The sequence below is a fragment of the Fragaria vesca genome, linkage group LG2, assembly GCF_000184155.1.
Source record: "Fragaria vesca subsp. vesca linkage group LG2, FraVesHawaii_1.0, whole genome shotgun sequence".
Lineage (NCBI taxonomy): Eukaryota > Viridiplantae > Streptophyta > Magnoliopsida > Rosales > Rosaceae > Fragaria > Fragaria vesca.
This window is the reverse complement of record NC_020492.1, coordinates 10,998,329-11,018,184: the sequence shown is the minus strand read 5'-3', so window position 1 is coordinate 11,018,184 and position 19,856 is coordinate 10,998,329. Positions and strand designations below refer to the sequence as shown.

Below are 19,856 nucleotides of genomic sequence, written 5' to 3'. Positions count from 1 at the left end.
TTTGAACATAAACAATTTCCAGGTCTGCTTCTTTTTCCTCCCCACCTTCATTGCTTCAGTTGCTTCTTCCGGTAATCGCCATCGCCGGGAGCCTTCATATTCGATCAAATTGCGACTCCGAATATAATGAACTCTCCCCCGTCGTCGGCAGTCTTGATAGGCGATCAACTCGCGACTCCACAAACTTTCTCGAGCTCGAAATCCTCCTCCTCTCCGAATCATACCTTTGATTTTCATTTTTCCCCAAACCCAGATAACTCTCTAACGCCTAGATCTATATATTTGACCTAAACAAGGTAAATCAGATCAGTTGAATATTAAAAGTTGATGTGTTTTTACTGTGTTGACCACGTTTTTCTTTTTTAATCCTCTTAACAGTGTTACTATTGAGGTTAGTACCATGTATAAGGTTAGATCAAATGAACGGCCAAGATTAAATTATGACACTCGGTTCACTTGAACCTTGGTGTATAGAAGAACTTTCGTTTGAAGACTCAATAATTGAGCTTATATGTTTGCAATGTGCATGAATGCGTATCAATTAGTCTGTTATTTTGGGTTAGATTAATTTTGGCGAAAGATGTGTCTTCTGGCTATGGATACGTAACGTGATCATCTATCTTTATTTAAAAAAAAATTATTAAGAATAAAATATAAAAAAATTATGGAGTGTGTATGGTAAAGTGAGGATAATAGTTCGATTTCACTGGAAAAAAAGAATAAACTCGGGGTTGTGAGTTGTGACCTTATTGGACCCATATGAGGACCCATACTAGCGCAAGAAGAAGCCTCATACATACTTGAAACTCATTTCTACCCGATTTGAAATCTTATGCGTCATGGCTCTCTCAAAGCGCGCGCTCAAATCCGCCGCCGATTCCGCCTTTCTCCTACGGCGAGGCCTCTACTCTTCGTCGTCGGTCTCCACTAACGGCGTCGTCGCCCGCGCCTCCGAGCTCGTCAAGTCCGGCGGAAAACGAGCCTTTCCGGTCGACACTTTGGCTCTGGTGAGGGGCTTGGAAGCCAAAGGCGTTCCGACGGCGCATGCCGAGGCAATCACGTCTGCCGTTACCGGAATTTACACTGATAGCTTGGAGAATGTGCACCAATTGCAGAAGGTAATGCCACGCCCACCACCTGTTCGACGATTTGCTTCACTCAAAATTTTCGACTGTGAAATTGCGATTTGTGATGAGTTTTTCTTTTTCGAATTGCAGACTGTGATACTGCAAGAAGCGAAGCTGTCCAAGTTCGAAGTCGAAATCAAGAGTTTACAGGTTCCATTGTTTTCCTTCTTGTTTCTTTATACCAGGCATTCTTGATAGCTAGTAGTCTTTTATCTTGGCCTGAATGATATCATTTCTTTGAAGTTTGAACTGTTTGAAGTTAGTAATGTTGAATTAGGTAAGAGAAACCTGAGGTAAGTGAAAGAAAACCATGAACTAATTTTTGAAAACTGCGTATCTTTCTTGCATCATCATCATCATCAGTGCTATTTTACGAGAGAGTATCATGTTTTTTGTATAAACCAGTCCTTTTAATCTAGTTTACAATTTACACAATGGATTACATCCATTACACAACATAATTTCAAGCACTTGCAGAACTAATTTATTCATAATGTATCTTTCACGCTTGATCCCATGTGGTCATGTCGAACCTCCCCATGGTATCCACCTAGCTATTTGAAACAATTTTTAGCCTCCTAGTGATTATAGGGTGTGGCAGAAGGCCCCAGTGTCGGACCCGAGTCCCCTTGGTCTTGTAACCCCTTGCATGTGCTTTCCAACTTCCAATTGAGTTGTATTCTTGCAAAGTTGAATTGAAAGAAGGTTGACCTATATACGTCAAGGGTTCTTCAAGAGTATGATATGCTTGTCCATTCAACATGTATTTGATAGAAATGACCATAGGAAAATTATGTGTGTTAACTGGATGAACGAGAGATTGAGAGCAGTGAAACTCTAATGAACTATGAGATAGGGAACAGTTGGCAGTCATATCTATTCTATTTAGTATTTACAAGTTTCACTTTCATCTTTTAACAGTATGATGCTGCTTAACAATCACTTTTTAAGACAAATTCTAAACAGATAGGCCAAACATTTTATTTAGCTTCATTTTGCATTTTAAGTTTGATCTACAGAACTGTTGTTAAAATAAAGGAAAAAAAATAAACTCAAGTATTTTTCAGTAATAAGTCTGGTTTGCAAAGCTTAAAAGTTCATCTTATCCATTTTAGCATCACTAGTTACGTTGGACTGTGATAATGTCCTGATATGGCCGTACTTGAAAATAAGCACACTATGCTTCAGATGAATTTGTTCCATTACATTAATGTATGTATATCTTTGGTAAAAATGAGTCCTAAATGCATGTTATTGTTATTGAATACTGTTGAATCCTGTGGAAGTGGCATAAAGTGGCTTTTTGAAATCTTTCTAGAACCGCATAACATGGTTTAAGGATTATATTTTCAACAGCCCATTACAAGAGACCAAAAATTATCACTTCGTGGATTCTGATCAATCCTGGGTTTGCATGTAGGAACATCATTTTTCCATGTTGACACGTGAAACAGAAAAGCTTCAGAGTGTCATAGACAAGTTGCGGAGTGAACTGAGGTATGTCTATGTGTGGCTTCTACTGTTCGGAGATTTCTCTACTTATTCATTAGTTTACCTAAGTTCTTGGTTGAATATATTTGGTTTTTTGAAATAGGTATGAGTTGGACAAGGTTGCAGCTGGGTCACGCTTGGATTTAAATCTTGAAAAAGGGTTAGCAGCCTTTCTTTTTTTCTTTGCTGCATTATTATACATGTCACATGCAGTTGTATATTAATCCTTGGTATCATTGTAATTAATACTCATGCCCCAATCCTTCAATTTTTTCTGTTCTTTTTGGTTGAGCTACGTTTTTTTGTTTAATTACCTTACTTTTACTGATTCCAGGCGCATGCGTGATGAGTTTAACAATCAGAATGCAGAAACAGCCAATCTAACAAACAAACTTGATCGAGTAACCTTCATTACTACACCTATTTATTGTTTGGTTTGATGCCTATTTGCTCATAGGCTAATTATTTTTGAATTTTTGTCTACAGGAAATTCAAGCAGTAAAAGCCTTGGTTGAAACGGGAAAATATGAAGTGATTAAATACTGCATTGGGACCCTTGTCTCCATGACAGCAGTTGGCATTGCTGTCCTCCGTATTATGATGAATTGAGCTACTATGGTTATCAAAGGTTACATAGCATTTCTATGGTCATTCTTTTGAAAACAGTACGATGCTAGAACAAGTAAATTGTTATAGGTTATAGACTGATAGCTATTATGGTCGTCAAAGTATTTAAATGTTCTTGTATGTGCATTTGATGCTAAAGCAATTAGCAATTTGAAATGAAAATTTAAGATAGTCACAGTTCCCAGAAAATGCAACTCCTTGTCGCCTAGTTTCTGTTTCTCTTTTGCTATGTTGGATAGGTAAAGTGGAAATATATGAGAAATATGAACAAATTAGTAGTAGAATCTGCAGAAGTTTCTGTCAATCTTCGACTAGATTGATCTTAGACAGAATACGTTATTGATTTGTTCCCACTGCCTACGTATGAAAGATATGAAGGCTTATCAGTAATTTTGAGATCAAATTGTCATACGACTTTGATTTGTTCTTTTTTGATTTTTGGTGCTGCGTTTAATTTATATTGCACACGTTTTGCAATATTTTGTCCCACAAGTATGGGCGTCCAGCTTACCATTTCAAACGGCAAAGACAAATATTTGTTTCTTGAGCGTGTAGTAAACTAATCTTTAGTGTAGCTCCTGCGTTCTTTAGGCCGATATGAATTTGCGTTATAGCAATAATATAGACCTTGATCATGGTCATGAATGATAGATGTTCATGGTCAAGGGGTCATTTTGATCTCAATGGGTCTCCTCATTCTTGCAACTTTTTCATCACGAGCTGTTACAAACTGACAATCATCTTACTTCGTGGTGCTCCATCATGTAAAGGAGACTATAGTCGTCCATTGATCATTGTCACAGGTATTCTAAACATCATCTGAAACAGTTAGAGAAACTTTTTACTTGCAAACTCCTTGCTCAAGTTATCTTGAACTTCATTGTAACTCCTTTAAGTCATAATACACAGACGTGACTGATTTTCAAGAATGGCTTTTGCTACTCTAACGAGGCCAAAATCATTAGACACCGAAACAGATACGAAGCACGAAGACTTACAAGAATGACATCAATATCTGCTAGAAACAAATACTGCCACTAGAACAACCAAAGAGAATGTTTTCAATGGCATGATAGTCTGCTAGAAATACAAAATACAGGATTGTTACTAGAAACTTTTGCATGATAGGATCATAGTTTCAGCTTCTATGCAATTACAAATGCTTCTATGCGGAGAGTTTGCCAGTTACAGTTCAATTACAAAGACTGGAAAACCATGACCATCTCTGTAAAGCATTTATATTCTTCGACAATGATAGTGTATCAATACCAATTGTTTGAAAAGCCTATTACTGTTTTGTGTCCATTTTGTATTTTACTGGATGTGTTAAATTAATTATATAAATTGTTTGAAAAGCCTATTACTGTTTTGTGTCCATTTTGTTACTAATCTGATTAACAATACTTTTGTTACGTATGTTACATGAGGAGGACTAATTCAACTTCATCAAAGTTACCCAAGATCCACCTATCTGATGCCAGGAAGTAATGCTGGAGAGGGTCAATATATTAGCTTGCCTCTAAAGAATTGGTACGGAATATATCCAAGTCTTTACCTGCTTTTGAATACCAAGGAGTTCTTTATTCGAAGTTACTACCTGCTTCCATAGACATGGCAATCCAAGATCAGTTCAACTGTATTCCTCCCCATCTCTTCCATCTATAAATAGGCATTTGCTCCATACAAGATTTTCATCCACCTCCAATTCTCTCTTATACAAAACACTAACATATACCGAGTATTGCGATCACGATGATGAAAGGTGCTCATTTCCCTGCTACAGCTGCTGCTTTTGCCCTACTGGCATTGGCAACTTTCCACCTTGTCTCTGCCTCTGATCCTAGTTCTCTCCAAGATTTCTGTGTAGCACTTAAGAACACTGATGGTATATATATACTATATCGTACTGTGGTCACTATATTGCTTCCAATATATGTTTTATATAGGATTAAGTTTTGTATTTTCATGAATGCATGCATGTTCTGATATGGTGTACGTTCCTTTGCATACTGCAGTGTTTGTGAATGGGAAATTCTGCAAGGACCCAAAGCTTGTAACAGAAGACGATTTCTTCTTTTCCGGGCTCCGGATGCCCGGAAACACATCAAATGCGGTTGGTTCCAAGGTCACCCCGGCGAATGTGGAGCAAATAGCAGGGCTGAACACTCTTGGGATATCCCTTGCTCGCATAGACTATGCACCAAATGGCGGACTAAACCCTCCTCACACCCACCCTCGGGCCTCGGAGTTTCTTGTGGTCATGGAAGGCACTCTCTACGTTGGCTTCGTCACATCCAACACTGACAACGGCAACAAGCTATTCACCAAAGTGTTGTACCCTGGAGATGTGTTTGTCTTCCCGGTTGGTCTTATTCACTTCCAGTTCAACATCGGAAAGGTCAAAGCCGTGGCCATTGCCGGTCTTAGCAGCCAGAACCCAGGTGCCATCACCATAGCCAACGCAGTTTTCGGCTCCAAACCTCCGATCAAGTTTGATGTTCTCACCAAGGCCTTCCAAGTTGACAACAATGTCGTTCAGTATCTCCAGAACCAGTTCTGGTATGACAACAACTAAGAGCATGCTAACAATTGTATATCACGATACGATGGCCTTACATATCATACAACACATAATCTAACCTTATATGTAATGTACCACTTCCTTGATCAGTGGATTATTGGAATTTGATTAGGGTGCGTCTATTGACACCCTACAAACCACTTTGTTCACCTCACACGTTATTAATTTATTGAAATACCAAAATACTCTGATGTAAAATTACAGTAAGGGACAATAAGTTGTTACAAATTACAAATTTTTTTCTTTTTCTTTTTTATCTTTTTGTTTTGGATGAACACAAATTTCATAACTTTAACTCATATTTATCATATTCGGTCGTGAGTCTGAAGACACAAGCATTTAACCTGAAAATGAGGTAAATTGTTGTTTTTTTTTTGTTGTTGATAATTCGTCTATCCTTTTACTCATTATTTCCCAAGTCGACTTTGTATGTAAATTCTTATGGACAACTATATATTGTACCGTATTACCAATGCTTCCTTATCATACTGAATAAAATTTAATTACCAATGTAGATTGATCAAATACGTGAGACTTTAATTACCAATGCTTCCTTATCATACTGAATAAAATTTACTCATATTCTAACTGGATTTGGAAGGTGTAAGGTATCTATGCTCGATGAAGATTAAAACTGGATATAGGGGTTACATTATAATTGATAACAAAACTGAATACTGATTTTGGATTGCAATAATCAAGAAGGTAAGCTACCATTCTTGTTATTGAGACAATGAAACTATCACCAAGATACGTCGAGAATATGAGCTAGATTAAGTAAAAAGCTTCATATTCCTATAAATTAAGAAAGGAGATCAAAACATGAAGAAGAACAAATAACAGTCTCAGATCTGATAAGCAACCTAGTTGAGCTTCATAGTGTCAGCCTAGGATCGAACATTGCTGATTGTTCTCGTAGTTGAAATGCCAGTAAGTAAGCTATTAATGTACTAAGTAAACTAACACATTCATGTATGTTTTGTGTTTTACTTTGTATACAAATACAAGGTCAACAAGAGTTGAAGGGTGGTGCATTTGGCAGAGTTGAAGGGAATTTTGGAGTTTGAAGCAAACGGATCTAGAATAAGCAAATCAGTTACAGTGATATTCTTCTTTGTATGGTATTTAAGAACTACGTACAGACGAAAGTTTCCAGACTTTGAGACTAAGGGGATGTATTGTATATGGAATTAGTGGAAGTTTTAAAGAAGTCTATGGAATTTGAAAGTCTAGGTGTATTCAATACAGATTTTTAAAAATCAATCAAAATCTGGGTGTATTCAACTAGATTTTAAAAATAGAAAATTTCATATAAGTCCTCTTCTCAACATTTTCTTTCATGCAAGTCCACCTTAATATTTTTACCCATTCAAGTCCACTTTCAAACCTAAATCTGTCTTTTTGCTTTTATGATGTACCTAAAATACCCTCCTGTCTTTCACCCTCCCTTTCCAAATCAGTTTCTCTCTATTTCAAAAAAAAAAAACATCTCTCTCCAAACTAGATCTGATTCATCATCGTCCTATAACCTCTCGATGACAACGCCTTAACGAAGCCGCCCCTCGCCGATTCAACGTCGTCGGAGCTCTGTCGCATCTCTCCCGCTGACTCTCTCACTCGAGACTCGCGCGCGTTTTCTAAGGAGATTTCAGAGGAGTTGGACCACGGCGACGCCTCGACTCTGATCCAGCAATCATAGCTCAGCGAGCCGATGCCTCGACTCCGATCCGGCGATCATAGCTCAGCGAGCCGACGCCTCGACTCCAAAAACCGCACCGACACCTTGACTCCGGTGCAAGGCGACGGACGGTGCTCTCGATTATTGGTGCCGAGAATCTAGTTTTTTCTGATCTCAAAGGAGCTCGTGCTTCGGATTCGTCCAGTTTCTCTTAGATTTCCTCTCTCTGTTTCTTTCATAACCATCTCAATTCCTCATTGGAGATTTACGTTTTCCGATCTGCTCTCGATGACCACAGCGAAGCCAGCCACTACGTTCTCCGGAAGTCGCAGGAAGTCACCGGAGACTCTTGCCGGAGGTCGACGAAGACGTTGCTAGAGAGGAGGTCGTTGGAGGTGAGAGTAGGTTTCGGTGGAGGTGAGAGTAGTTTTTGCTATGGTTGGTAGTAGGTTTTGGGGGAGGGTGAGAGTAGGTTTTGGCGGAGGTGAGAGTAGTTTTTGTTTGTGTTTGGTAGTACGTTTGGGTGGAGGTGAGAGTATGTAGGTTTTGGTGCTTGGTAGAAGTTTTTTTTTTGATACCGTGCTTGTTAATAGTTTTAGCTCTGTTTCGTAGTAGGTTTTGTTATGTTCAGTAATAGCTTTTATTCTGTTCAGTAGTAGCTTTTGTTTACTGGCTGTAGTAGCTGGGTAATAGTTTTTGTTATTGGTAATAGCTTTTATAGTTAGGGGTAGTAGTTTTTGTTGCCGATGATAATATCTTTTGTTACTGGTGGTAATAGCTTTAATAGTTGGGGGTAATAGCTTTTGTTGTTGGCGGTAGTAGCTTTTGTTGTTGGCGGTAGTATCTTTTCTTGCTGGTGGTAGTAGCTTTAATAGTTAAGGGTAGTAGCTTTCGTTGTTGGCGGTAGTAGCTTTTGTTACTGGCGGTAGTATCTTTTCTTATTGGTGATAGTAGCTTTAATAGTTGGGGGTAGTAGCTTTTGTTGCTGGCGGTAGTATCTTTTCTTGTTGGTGGTAGTAGCTTTAATAGTTGGGGGTAGTAGCTTTTGTTGCTGGCGCCGGTAGTATCTTTTCTTGCTGGCGGTAGTAATTTTTGTGATCGTCAGAATCATCATCGGAGGTTAGTCGGAAATCTCGCCGGAGGTCTGGGGTGACCCGCCGGAGTTGGCCGGAGACCTCACCGGAAAGACGAGTGGTTGTTGACTTTTTACATTAGTGGCATTTTTGTAAATAAAAGAAAGAAAATCTAATTTTTTTTGTTTGGATGATAGTCTGTAATTTTGTTGAACTTTAATACTTAATATAAAACTCTATTTAGGCCTGGGTGGACTTATATGAGTAAAAATATTTAGGTGGACCTATATGGGAGAAAATGTTTAAAAGTGGACTTCTATGTAATTGGCCCTTTTAAAAAATCATTATGAATTCCACCAAAGTTCAGGAGTATTCAATTAAGACTTTTTAAAATGAATAGAAGTTCAGATGTATTCAAAATATCATTCATACTTATGGAATTAATAACTCATGGATAGTTGTGGACTTTGTAATGTAAATTACACACACCAAACTCCAATATTTTTCCATCCACTAGAGCAAAGATTTGGAAAAGTCTACGACAGACTTTCTCTTTGCATGTGAATAGGTTGATCCTACGATACATCATCTTTTTTTTTTCTTTCTTTTTTTTATAATATTTTGTGCTATCAACATTCTATTCTACCTATTCTTTTCAATGTTTTTTTAAATGTTAACATTTTGTTGTCTTCAATTGTAATGCTTGGAACCCTCGATAACCTAAATATTATCTACTAACTCTTGATATTAGAACCACATGATCATATGTTATTATTTTTGCGTACATGAATTAAACTTGTGAACATCTAATGTCCCACTGTAGAACATGTGTCTTTAGTTTACGTACAAGTATGCGTGTTGTTAAGTTACTATAATCTTTTTCGTTACCTATGTTTATGTATTTCAATCAAATATTACAACTGTATGCATCGAAATTAGATAGATGAGCACTAAACTTATAATCGGTGTTATTATGTGTTTGTCATTGCATATTTATTTATTTTTTCTTTCCCGTAACACTGTAAGTATTGAGAAATCTACAGAAGTCATTCATATGAAATCTGTAGATTTCAAAAATCAGTGAAAGTCTGATTAAAAATCGATGGTTTTAAGAAATCAGTGAAAATCTATGAACTTTTCAAAGAGTCTGTAGACTTTTCAAAAAGTCAGTTGATTAAAATAAGTCTGTATGAATCCAAATACAATACACCCCCCTAAAACTTAGTTGAAAGTTTTAATTTTTGTTTTTTTTATTAAATGAAAAACTTCATTAAAGACTTCACAAAAGTCAAATGCCTTCAACCTGTAGAAGGTCTAGGATACAATCTAGAGGGTTGTCCACCCATATGTAACAGGCTTACACATCCTAATGCCTACTAATTCAGCTTTCATACTATGTTGCCGTTGGAGGATAAATCCGACGACACTTAGCTTCACCACACCCAATGTTCTAAAAGGCGCTAGGTGGTAGGCGAGCGGTAACCAGCAACCTAGAGCCCGGACAGCCTAGGCGGGGCCTTTAGAAGCCATACCATTAGCGTGCCAATGTTTTGGCCACACCAGTAAGTCTGGGTATGCAAAGTCTCTTTTAGTCGTTCCGGGCATGCCACCGCGCAGACGCGGATTGTAGTGGTTGTAGTAGCGGAGTGCGCTTAGTCTTCTGCTTCTAATCAAGCGACTGAGGATGAAGAGAGCACCAACTCCACCCCAGGGCTCTTCAGATTGACCTTGTGTATTGCGCAATGACTTATAGTAGTCCGCCTAAGCGTCACAATATCGATACTCGACGTAAGGTCGAGCAGAGCTTCAACTGGGAAGGAAAGGAAAAATGACAAAGCTTCAGGGATTGAATAAGGAAATGAAAGCATGCAAAGCTTCGGGAAGCCTGTAAAAGAAAAGGGCTAAGGCGTGATGCTTTAGCGTCGGGGGGTTCAACTATGTTGAAAGTTGTATTGTATTTTTGTTGAGTTGTTGAGTGTGTGTAAAGTCTAGATCCTCAAACTCCCTTATATATATAGACTTATTTTAGGGCCACAAGTATTGGCCCAAAGCATATCAAAGACTTGTGGAAGTCTTTAGCGATAAATGTGGGGTAAGCGATGTTAATCACTTGCTGGACATGATTATGCTTCGGCGAAGTAACTAACTGCCTATGTAGAAGAGTCGTGTTAGAACACCTCATGAACACTTGCGAACCTTGAGGACTTTATACTACTAGATACGCATACACTTACGTACATGTGATTAAGGAATAGAAACCTTAATACATGCAAACTCTTCCACTGGCGAGCTCTACATATAGCCTTTTACGCAATTTTAGATAATTGCCTTCTTATCCAATCAAACAACCATGTGGAGCTCGCCTCATCTAGTCACCGTTTTGTATGCGAACTCTTCTTCTTGTTTCTTCGCGAAGTCCTTCTCCTACACAGAGTCTCATCCTCGCATGCGAACTGTACATCTAGCTCGCATGGCTTTGTTGGTGGGCCATCACTTGTAAACCCATTATTTTGGGCTCGCTGGTGTGACGTGGACCATGAATTTAATTAATATTCACTTTAGACAATTATTATCCAATAAAATATTAATTTGGGTGTAAACATTGCCCCCCCAGCCTCGAAGTCATGAATGTCAAGAATAACTGAAGAGGTTTATGTTCATGTTGCTCCAAAGCCACTGGTATTGGCTTGACTCATACATCAAATGACTGAGTAACAAGCCTGTGAATAGGCTCTAAAACTCAAGTACCAAACATCAAAGCAATGCAGAGAAGCTTCTGAAATGATTCGACTAGCACCATGTAGAACTAATGATCATGAACTTAACAAAGCTAGGTACCTTGGCCTTGAATTAATATGAAAAATACCTTGTACTTCGCTTGCTCTGCTCTTGAAGACATGATATCATGCATGCACCTCGAGTAGATAATGTCCTTGAAGGGATGTACCTTGAATGAATGTATCTTGAATAGATGTATCTCGATTGGATGCAGTTCACTTTGAATGGATAGAAAAGCCACAAGGGCGTAGTTCGCTGCCCCTAGTGTGGATCAATGAGAGTCAAGCACAAGACACTTCGTTGCCCACAGTGCGAACCGATGAGAGTCAAACGAAATGTTTTTTTTAGAGGCCATAGGTGTTGGCCTAAATAATGACCAAGACATTTGAAGAATGTCTAAAGTCTGAAATATTTGGAACACATCTCTATCCCATATATGCCCCCCAGTTTTGATGTCTGTTCGACGATACTTGAGATGAATGAAGGACATCAAAACTTTAGTGTGCCCCCCAATGAAGGTACACAAAAACTTCTGTGGATGCCCCCCAGTAAATGAAAGCATGTTGCAAGGTCATGAAAACACATAAAAAAGCACATTGCAAATTCGTGCGTATCCGGATATGTCTGCATTCAAACTTTCATAACTCTTTGCAGGAATATCGGAATGACGAACCGTAAAATCTTCTAGAAAGTAAACATCCAGGGCTTTCTGTTGATATAAGGCTCGCCTACTAGTTCCTCCTGGATCTTTCCAGTTTAGTCCGCGAAGTTGACTGTCCAGTAGTGCATGTTGCAACTTTCAGCATTGCAAACCTTTCTTCAATTCTTCTCTGACATTGACTTCGCTGGCAGTAACTCTAAGGCATGTGAAATGCATGTTGTCTTCAAGCCTCAGGGATAAGCCTCTAAGTAAAGTTCAAGCCTTACATAGGCAAAAACTTTGTCTTGCATTTCAACAAAATCAAGGATCTCTTTTTGTGTTTTTTGCTATTTGATTTTTTTGTATTTTTCTTTTTTCAATGCGAGAAAGAAAGAAAATGAAAGAAAACGGAAGTAAAAGCTGAAGTAAAAGCTAGGAGCAAAGAAAAGAAGGGATCATAGTATGATTAGTTACCCTTCGTAAGGCCATGGGGAGGCCACCAATGTTTCCCTCCAAGTCTCGACGCTGTGATGTTTCCGGCATGAGACTCTTGTTTTTGAAAACTTTCAAGTGCTGAGCAAAGATGTTTCGCGTCAACAACTTGAAAATTCGAAGACAGTAACTCGTAAGGACTGCCTTGTTGCCCCCTAAGCATCTTTGTCATTTAGCAAAACATGATCTTCAATTGCATCCTTATGGGCAAAATGTTGTAAAGATCTGCCTTGTCATTGACTATCATGTCATAATGCATGGTCTTATCAAATATAGCCACACATTGATTATGGAAGATGACCATATCAAGAGCTTCACTGGTCCTTAATTCTTGTGGAATATGATTATCTGACAGACGCACCAATATATAGTCTTCATCATATTTATTATAAATTGGCTACGTGTCAAAATTAAATTTGGAGTCACCACAGTCCAGCGAATCCACCTCTGCCTCTGATGCAGATATATGAAATCCATAAGCATCATGTTTAGATGCCGCCAAGTTCCTGCTGCACACTAGAGTGAGATGACACTGAGAATGCTCGACTTTACACCCATGTATAATAAACTTGCAATTCTGGGTGTAAAAACGTTTCCCACATACAATACTAAAGCCATAATTTGGCCTTTGAACTTGCATGCAAAATCTCCAATTATATTAGAATGTAAAGCCTCGGATTGGCCTAGGTATACCACCACACCATATATTATTAAGCTTGTCATGACCTGGGGAAGCTTCTTGATAACGTCCAGTATTAGGACAAAACTTGAGTTGATCATGCCCTTGATCATGGTGGTGCCTAGTAATAAGACCACAATCAGATGAGCCTTTAATTTCCCCTTGGTTGTCCGGGGGGTGAGTCTAATGTGTTTGACCAGTGACTACATATGAGTCTCTGCCTATGGAGAGAATGGCTTCTTGTTCAGACGTCATGCGAAATTGTGGCTCGCCATCAGTGCCCGAACCGATTTCTTGTTCTAAGATGGACTGTTCTGTCCTACTTTCAAGTTCATCTTTCTGAGGAACAACGTCAATTTTTGAGATAGGATGATTATCCATAATCTCAACGGCCTCAACCTCAGGTTCTTCGTCATTGATTGACAAAGTAACTTATTCTTTGGACGTGGGTTCGTCCAAAGGAAAATCTTCACCATTAGATTGGTTGCTAAGCAGTTCGATCTTTTTGGCAAGGACATGCTTGTCAACTGTAGGCTTTACATCTTGGCATTGTAAAGCATTTCTGTTGTGTCGCTTCACGAGGAGCGGCACTTGTTTCATTCTTGTTTTTGCCAACCAATCTTGGAAGGCAGCTCGATGTCGTTGTAACTCCTCTTCGTGGGCCTTCCATTAGCCTCTCTGTGTTTTTCATCAGCCTCCCATTTTTCCAGCATGACCTCCTCTTTTTTCCTGGCAGCCTCTCTGGCAACCATTTGCTCGGCATGTTGTTTGGGCGACCATTTCCTCGGCGTATGCCCTGTTGTTGGCAGCTATCCATTTGGCATATTTTCTGTCGATGGCTTCTCATTCCTCATGCGAATCGTGCCAATCCATTGAAGGTGACATCAGAGACTACCCTGGTCCCACTGGGCATGCCAATGTTTTGGCCACACCAGTAAGTCTGGGTATGCAAAGTCTCTTTTAGTCGTTCTAGGCGTGCCACCGCACGGACGTGGAATGTAGCCGTTGTAGTAGCGAAGTGCGCTTAGCTTTCTGCTTCTAATCAAGCGACTGAGGATGGATAGAGCACCAACTCCACCGCAGGGTTCTTCAGATTCGCCTTGCGTATTGGGCAAAGACTTACAATAGTCCGCCTGAGCATCACAATATCGATACTCGACGTAAGGTTGAGCAGAGCTTCAACTGGGAAGGAAAAGAAAAATGACAAAGCTCCGGGGATTGAATAAGGAAATGAAAGCAAAGCTCCGGGGAGCCTGTAAAAGAAAAGGGCTAGGGCGTGATGCTTTAGCGTCGGGAGTTCAACTATTTTGAAAGTTGTATTGTATTTTTATTGAGTTGATGAGTGTGTGTAAAGTCCAAATCCTCGAACTCCCTTATATAGACTTATTTTAGGGCCACAGGTATTGGCCTAAAGCATATCAAAGACTTGTGGAAAACTTTAACGATAAATGTGGGGTAAGCAATGTTAATCACTTGTTGGACATGATTATGCTTCAGCGAAGTAACTAATTGCCTATGTAGAAGAGTCGTGTTAGAACACCTCATGAACACTTGCGAACCTTGAGGACTTCATACTACTGGATGCACATACACTTGCATACATGTGATTAAGGAATAGAAACCTTAATACATGCAAACTCTTCCACTGCCGAGCCACACACATATAGCCTTTTATGCAATTTTAGATAATTGCCTTCTTATCCAATCAAACAACCATGTGGAGCTCGCCTCATCTAGTCCCTGTTTTGTATGCGAACTCTTCTTCTTGTTTCTTCGTGAAGTCCTTCTCCTATGTGGAGTCTCATCCTCGCACGCGAACTGTTTATCTAGCTCGCATCGCTTTGTTGGCGGGCCATCATTTGTAAACCCACTATTTCAGGCTCGCCGGTGTGACGTGGATCATGAATTTAATTAATATTCACTTTAGATAATTATTGTCCAGTAAAATATTAATTTTGGTGTAAACACAACGACCTTTTGACGAAGCAAGGAACTCGTCGCCTAGAGTACGTAGACAAAGCACATTGAGTGCATACACCGGCACGAAGCCCCTCTAGTCCTACCGTATACCTACAAAGACTTACTGCTTGCAACATGCGAAAATAGCTAAACAACATAAAAAAGTAACACTAAATAAAAAACCAAACTTGGTGGGACCCATTAGGTGAGCCCAGCCCTTATTACCAGCCTAGTTAGGGGCAAATATTTTTGATATGAGTTTTTGAATATAAGTGAGTGTTTCTTTGTGTAGAACAAATCGTACATAGAGTGTGATAGCCTCATGGTGAATCAAGTAGCGGTTAAACCTAGTCAAGTTCAAAAATAGTCTAAGCCAGTCAAACAGGGGGTGGGCTTGAACTTTGGCCGAAGGCCAACAAATTTTTTTTTCCAGTACATATGAGCTCAACCAGAACTTACAATTTCAAATCCTATATAAGAAGAAGAAGATTATAAGGTTATACTTGAGGATTTTCAAAGATTTAAGAAGAGTAAATTAATAACCCAACAACCCCAACAAATTGAACCAATGAAATTCAATTATCATACTTACAACCATGTATTAAATAGAGGAAGAAGAGGACTACAAGAGTTAGGTAACTGAGATTAAAGAGTAGAGTAGCTGAGAAATTGAGGAAGTGAGGGATTGAGAAATTGAAGATTGGAGGCAAATCGTTAAGTGAAGGACTGAGATATTGAAGAAGAAGAGTAGGGAGGGATTGTAATCAGGCGCGGAGGGCCGAAGGCGAGTCGCTGTCGGGGAGGACCGGAGGAGGCCGGGAAGAAGAAGATTATGGTGGAGCCGTGGAGGACTGGAGGGGAGTGGAGGCGAAGGGGAAGAGGGATAGGTGATAGGTCATACGTGTTTTAGTGTTTAAGTTGAAGGAGGGTGATTGGGTGAAAGAGGAGGTTGAGGACTTAAGGCAAGTCTGATGAGTGATGATTGATCCACAAGAGATCGAGAATGAGATTGTGGACTTGGGTAGTTGGGTGGGTTGGGCTTAGTCACTTGGTGGCTGGGCATATATGATATATCACCCAAAAATATATATATATCTATACCTAGTTTTTTTTTTTGCCCAATTTCTTTGGTTGGGCTTGAGCCCCACCCACTTCTATACTGCCTCCGCGCCTGGTCAAAGCCCCAACCTGATCACAAATAGATTGGGTTATGGGTGAATTGTGTAGCGGTCAAATTGGGCCATGAATAAATGGGTAACGGTCGTGGGCCATTAGCGGAATGAGATGGGTAGCGGTTGAATTAGGTTAAAGGCAAATTGAGTTCAGGTACGTTGTGATCAAGCCAAGGCGGAAGACTGGAAGAGGTCAAACTAATATTCGAACTAGGTACGGTCAAGAGTACTAGAAAGCATCAAAGGAGAGCATGATGTAGAGAGAGGTCTTGGTTTAACGTTGATTAAAACGTGACCACGTGGAAGTAAATCACATTGTGGATAAAGCTCGTCGTGGTTGAATTAATCACGTTATGGTCAATGGGGCTTTGGTCAAATCGTGTCATGGTTAATAGAAGTAGAAATAAAATAGAAGTAGTCGACGATAGAAAGATTGTCAATGATGTCCACGATATGGAGTCGAGGATCCACTCATGTGCAATTTATGAATTAGGCTCGCTACAACGCATTAGAATCAGGTAGTCACGAGGTCGCGACTATAAGTACAACAAAGAATCGAATGTTTAGGGGGACGAAGACCGAAAACACAAAACAAAGTTCAAGGCAAATCCAGATCAACCACGCAAGTCCAAACTACTCTTTTACGGAATCCTCAAACACACCACCACCTAATTCTGAAACCAAATCCTTCATTCAACGTTCCATCACGAATCAAAAAGTTTCATTCCCACTCTAGTCAAAATTCTGAATCAGCTCAAGGAAGAATCAGAGGAGAGCCAAGAAAATCAAAGAAGAAAGCTGAAAAATACAAATAGAGGAAATGCTGAAAGACATGCGAAATGCTAGCCAAGGAGAATTGGCCGCACCCGCTGCAAGAGAGATTGGGAGGTCCCCATTCGTTGAAGAATTTTTTAAGTGTGGAAAAACCATGCAATTTCGTGATGCTTGTTTTCCAACAATATGACGGGACCACGGATCTAGTGGATGACCTCAGAGAGTTTATGCAGCAAATGACCACAGAAACAAATGATGAGATATTGTTTTACAAGTTTTTTCCATCCAACCTAACTAGCGAGGTAGGAGTGTGGTACCGCCACCTGAAGCTAGGATCCATCGCCAACTTCAAACAATTAAGGGAGTCCTTAGTTACACAATACTTCTACAACAAAATGCGTAAAAAGGACTTAGCAGCTCTATTCATAGTAAAACAAACAGTGGGAGAAAAGCTTAAGACGTTCTACGAATGTTTTTGAGCCGAGCAAGCACAAATCGAAGGATACACATTGGAATATGCTGCCGACGCATTTCGTGAAGGGCTCCTGCCAAATTCACATATGTATAAGGACTTGGTGAGAAACCAGCCAAGGACATGGGCAAAATCCAAACACGGATAGAAGCGAAATCAGATTGGAAAAAATCGAAGCAACACAGGCAACGAGAAATACGTACATCACTCATTGTGCCACGGGCACCAGAAGAGTGAAACATAGCTGGAGCAGAACAAAACAGCCCGTGGAACCAAATATGGCGAAGGGAACAGACAACGGATGGGCGAGGACTTTAAGAGAACCAAAACAAGTTCACAATCTCTCAATCGACAATCGCTCACCAACACGAGAGGATATTCACAAAACCGCCCCCACTGATGTCAGATCTTGGTAGAAGAGACAAATCACATTTTGTGAATTCCACGGTGAATATTCGCACAACACCATTCTGTGCCGAAACCTCCGGATTTTATGAATTCTTATGCCATACATAGAGACACTAGTCATTGGGACAACCCCTTGGAGTTTAGACCCCAAAAGTTTCTGGATCCTAGCAAAAGGTTTGATTACTTGGGCAATAAGTTACAGTATGTTCCCATTCAGCTGCGGGAGAAGAATATATGTGCTGGACTGCCCTGGGCCGAGAGGATGTTAACCTTTGAGTTAGCTTCATTCTTGCATTCATTCGAGTGGCGATTGCCAGATGACGCGAAACTTGATCTATCGGAAAAATATGGGCTCGTGGTAAAGAAGATGACTCCATTATTTTCCATTTCAACAACCAAGGCAATCGAGATTCGAGGTCTATACTTAATTTATCTCTATGGCATCAGAACATGTTGGCTACCTATCATGCATTATCAGCTGGACTTTCATCGAGTGTTTAATTTGTTTAATACTTGGGTAAGCTAGCCACTTCATAACTTGAAAGTGAAACATATGTTGTCGATCTCCAAATACCCGTCAACCTGCGCGAACAAACAAGATCTCGGATGTTTCGTTTTATTGCATAGATCGGTAGATGTTGCTTTGATGTTGTTTTTTTTTTTTTTTTCTTTCTTTAAAAAGTGGAAAATGTCAAGCTAGGTTTTATTCAAAACTTCTAAAATTGACACCTGAATATACTTCTCACTTGATAGTTGATACCTTCAATTTGTTTGATCAAATTTGCATCTTTAAAAGGTCAACTAAGATGCCATTGTTCAGTTGCTGTGCTTGTTGGGTTTTCAGCATTCTTTATTTTTATATTATCAAGAAACTAAACTTTTAAAAGAGATGAACCAACATGCATGTATCTGTGAATAGTGTAATATGTTATACAAAGTATATCATTAATCTGATAATCTGAGCTGAGCTGTTATCCCACTGCAAGTTAATAGTTATGTCTTCTGAAAGGATGAAAACAACCATTCTTCGGCATTGATTAATTTTTGTATATTCTTCTCATTGAGAGGCAAGGATTATATGCGCACGAGTAACTACTACATACATGCATTAAAAAAAATGTAGATCCTGATCTAAACAAATTATATATAAGGAAAGATAGGCGACAAGATCAAGCAATTAGATTATATGGTGAATGTAGACATGGTTGACTTGGAGAGGATTGATGAAATACTGGATTTCGAATTAACAGAGTAACAATATAACATATTACATTAACTGTAAAAGTGACATATGAAACCCCGGCCGGTTACACTACTCCTCAAACACATAAACCCAAGACAGGAAACACAAGACAATGCAAAACAGCCACTTGAATCATAAAAATAAGAGTAAACTAGACGGTTTACATTTGTTGCTGCAATATCAAAGGGCCGGGAGCACCCAAACACAGACCCTGCTCCGTATCCATGTAATCACTCTTTCCACATTCCGATTGAAGCTTGGATTGTTTGGAACTAAAAATACCAAAGCAGGTTTATGAGCTTGTGCATGTACCAAAAGTCTAGAAAGGTAGTAGATCACAAGTTTGGAGCTGAAACATTGAGCATAATTATCATGAAAGACAGAAAGGAAATCTGGTAGGTCTAAGTAACTTACATCTAGCCTTTATTTCTTTCATCAACTCTAGCTACTTCCTCAACTGTGTTACAAAAACTCTCCTATTTTCCAGTTCAATTCAGGCAGATACTGTCACCGTCAGCTTCATCGATCATATATATTAATTCCCTTGTTAATTCGACGGCTTGGCTCCATTAATATAAGAATGAACCAGATATTCATGTGAAGGGGTGAGGGGTCTCTCTTGAGTCAAACAGTCTAGACTCTTCATATTGTCCCTTCAACAA

At 39.4% G+C, this 19,856-nt stretch overlaps 2 protein-coding genes across 3 annotated transcripts; both read left to right on the top strand.

The window, feature by feature from the left end:
• Window positions 1-385: 385 nt before the first annotated feature.
• Window positions 386-3,430, top strand: LOC101305997 (coiled-coil domain-containing protein 90B, mitochondrial-like). 2 transcript variants are annotated; one of them, XM_004290278.1, is made up of 6 exons: window positions 684-1,118; window positions 1,218-1,277; window positions 2,548-2,624; window positions 2,722-2,778; window positions 2,953-3,019; window positions 3,105-3,430. In XM_004290278.1, the coding sequence occupies exons 1-6, from the start codon at window positions 840-842 to the stop codon at window positions 3,225-3,227; spliced, it is 663 nt and encodes a 220-aa protein (XP_004290326.1). In that variant the 5' UTR covers window positions 684-839; the 3' UTR covers window positions 3,228-3,430. The 2 variants fall into 2 exon arrangements, with proteins under 2 accessions (XP_004290325.1, XP_004290326.1); XM_004290277.1 differs by having other exon boundaries at window positions 386-1,277.
• Window positions 3,431-4,938: 1,508 nt separating this feature from the next.
• On the top strand, window positions 4,939-5,884 carry LOC101311635 (germin-like protein subfamily 1 member 18-like). Its single transcript, XM_004290296.1, has 2 exons — window positions 4,939-5,130; window positions 5,261-5,884. Exons 1-2 carry the CDS (start codon window positions 4,998-5,000, stop codon window positions 5,818-5,820), a joined length of 693 nt encoding a protein of 230 aa, XP_004290344.1. The 5' UTR covers window positions 4,939-4,997; the 3' UTR covers window positions 5,821-5,884.
• The last annotated feature ends 13,972 nt before the right edge of the window (window positions 5,885-19,856 follow it).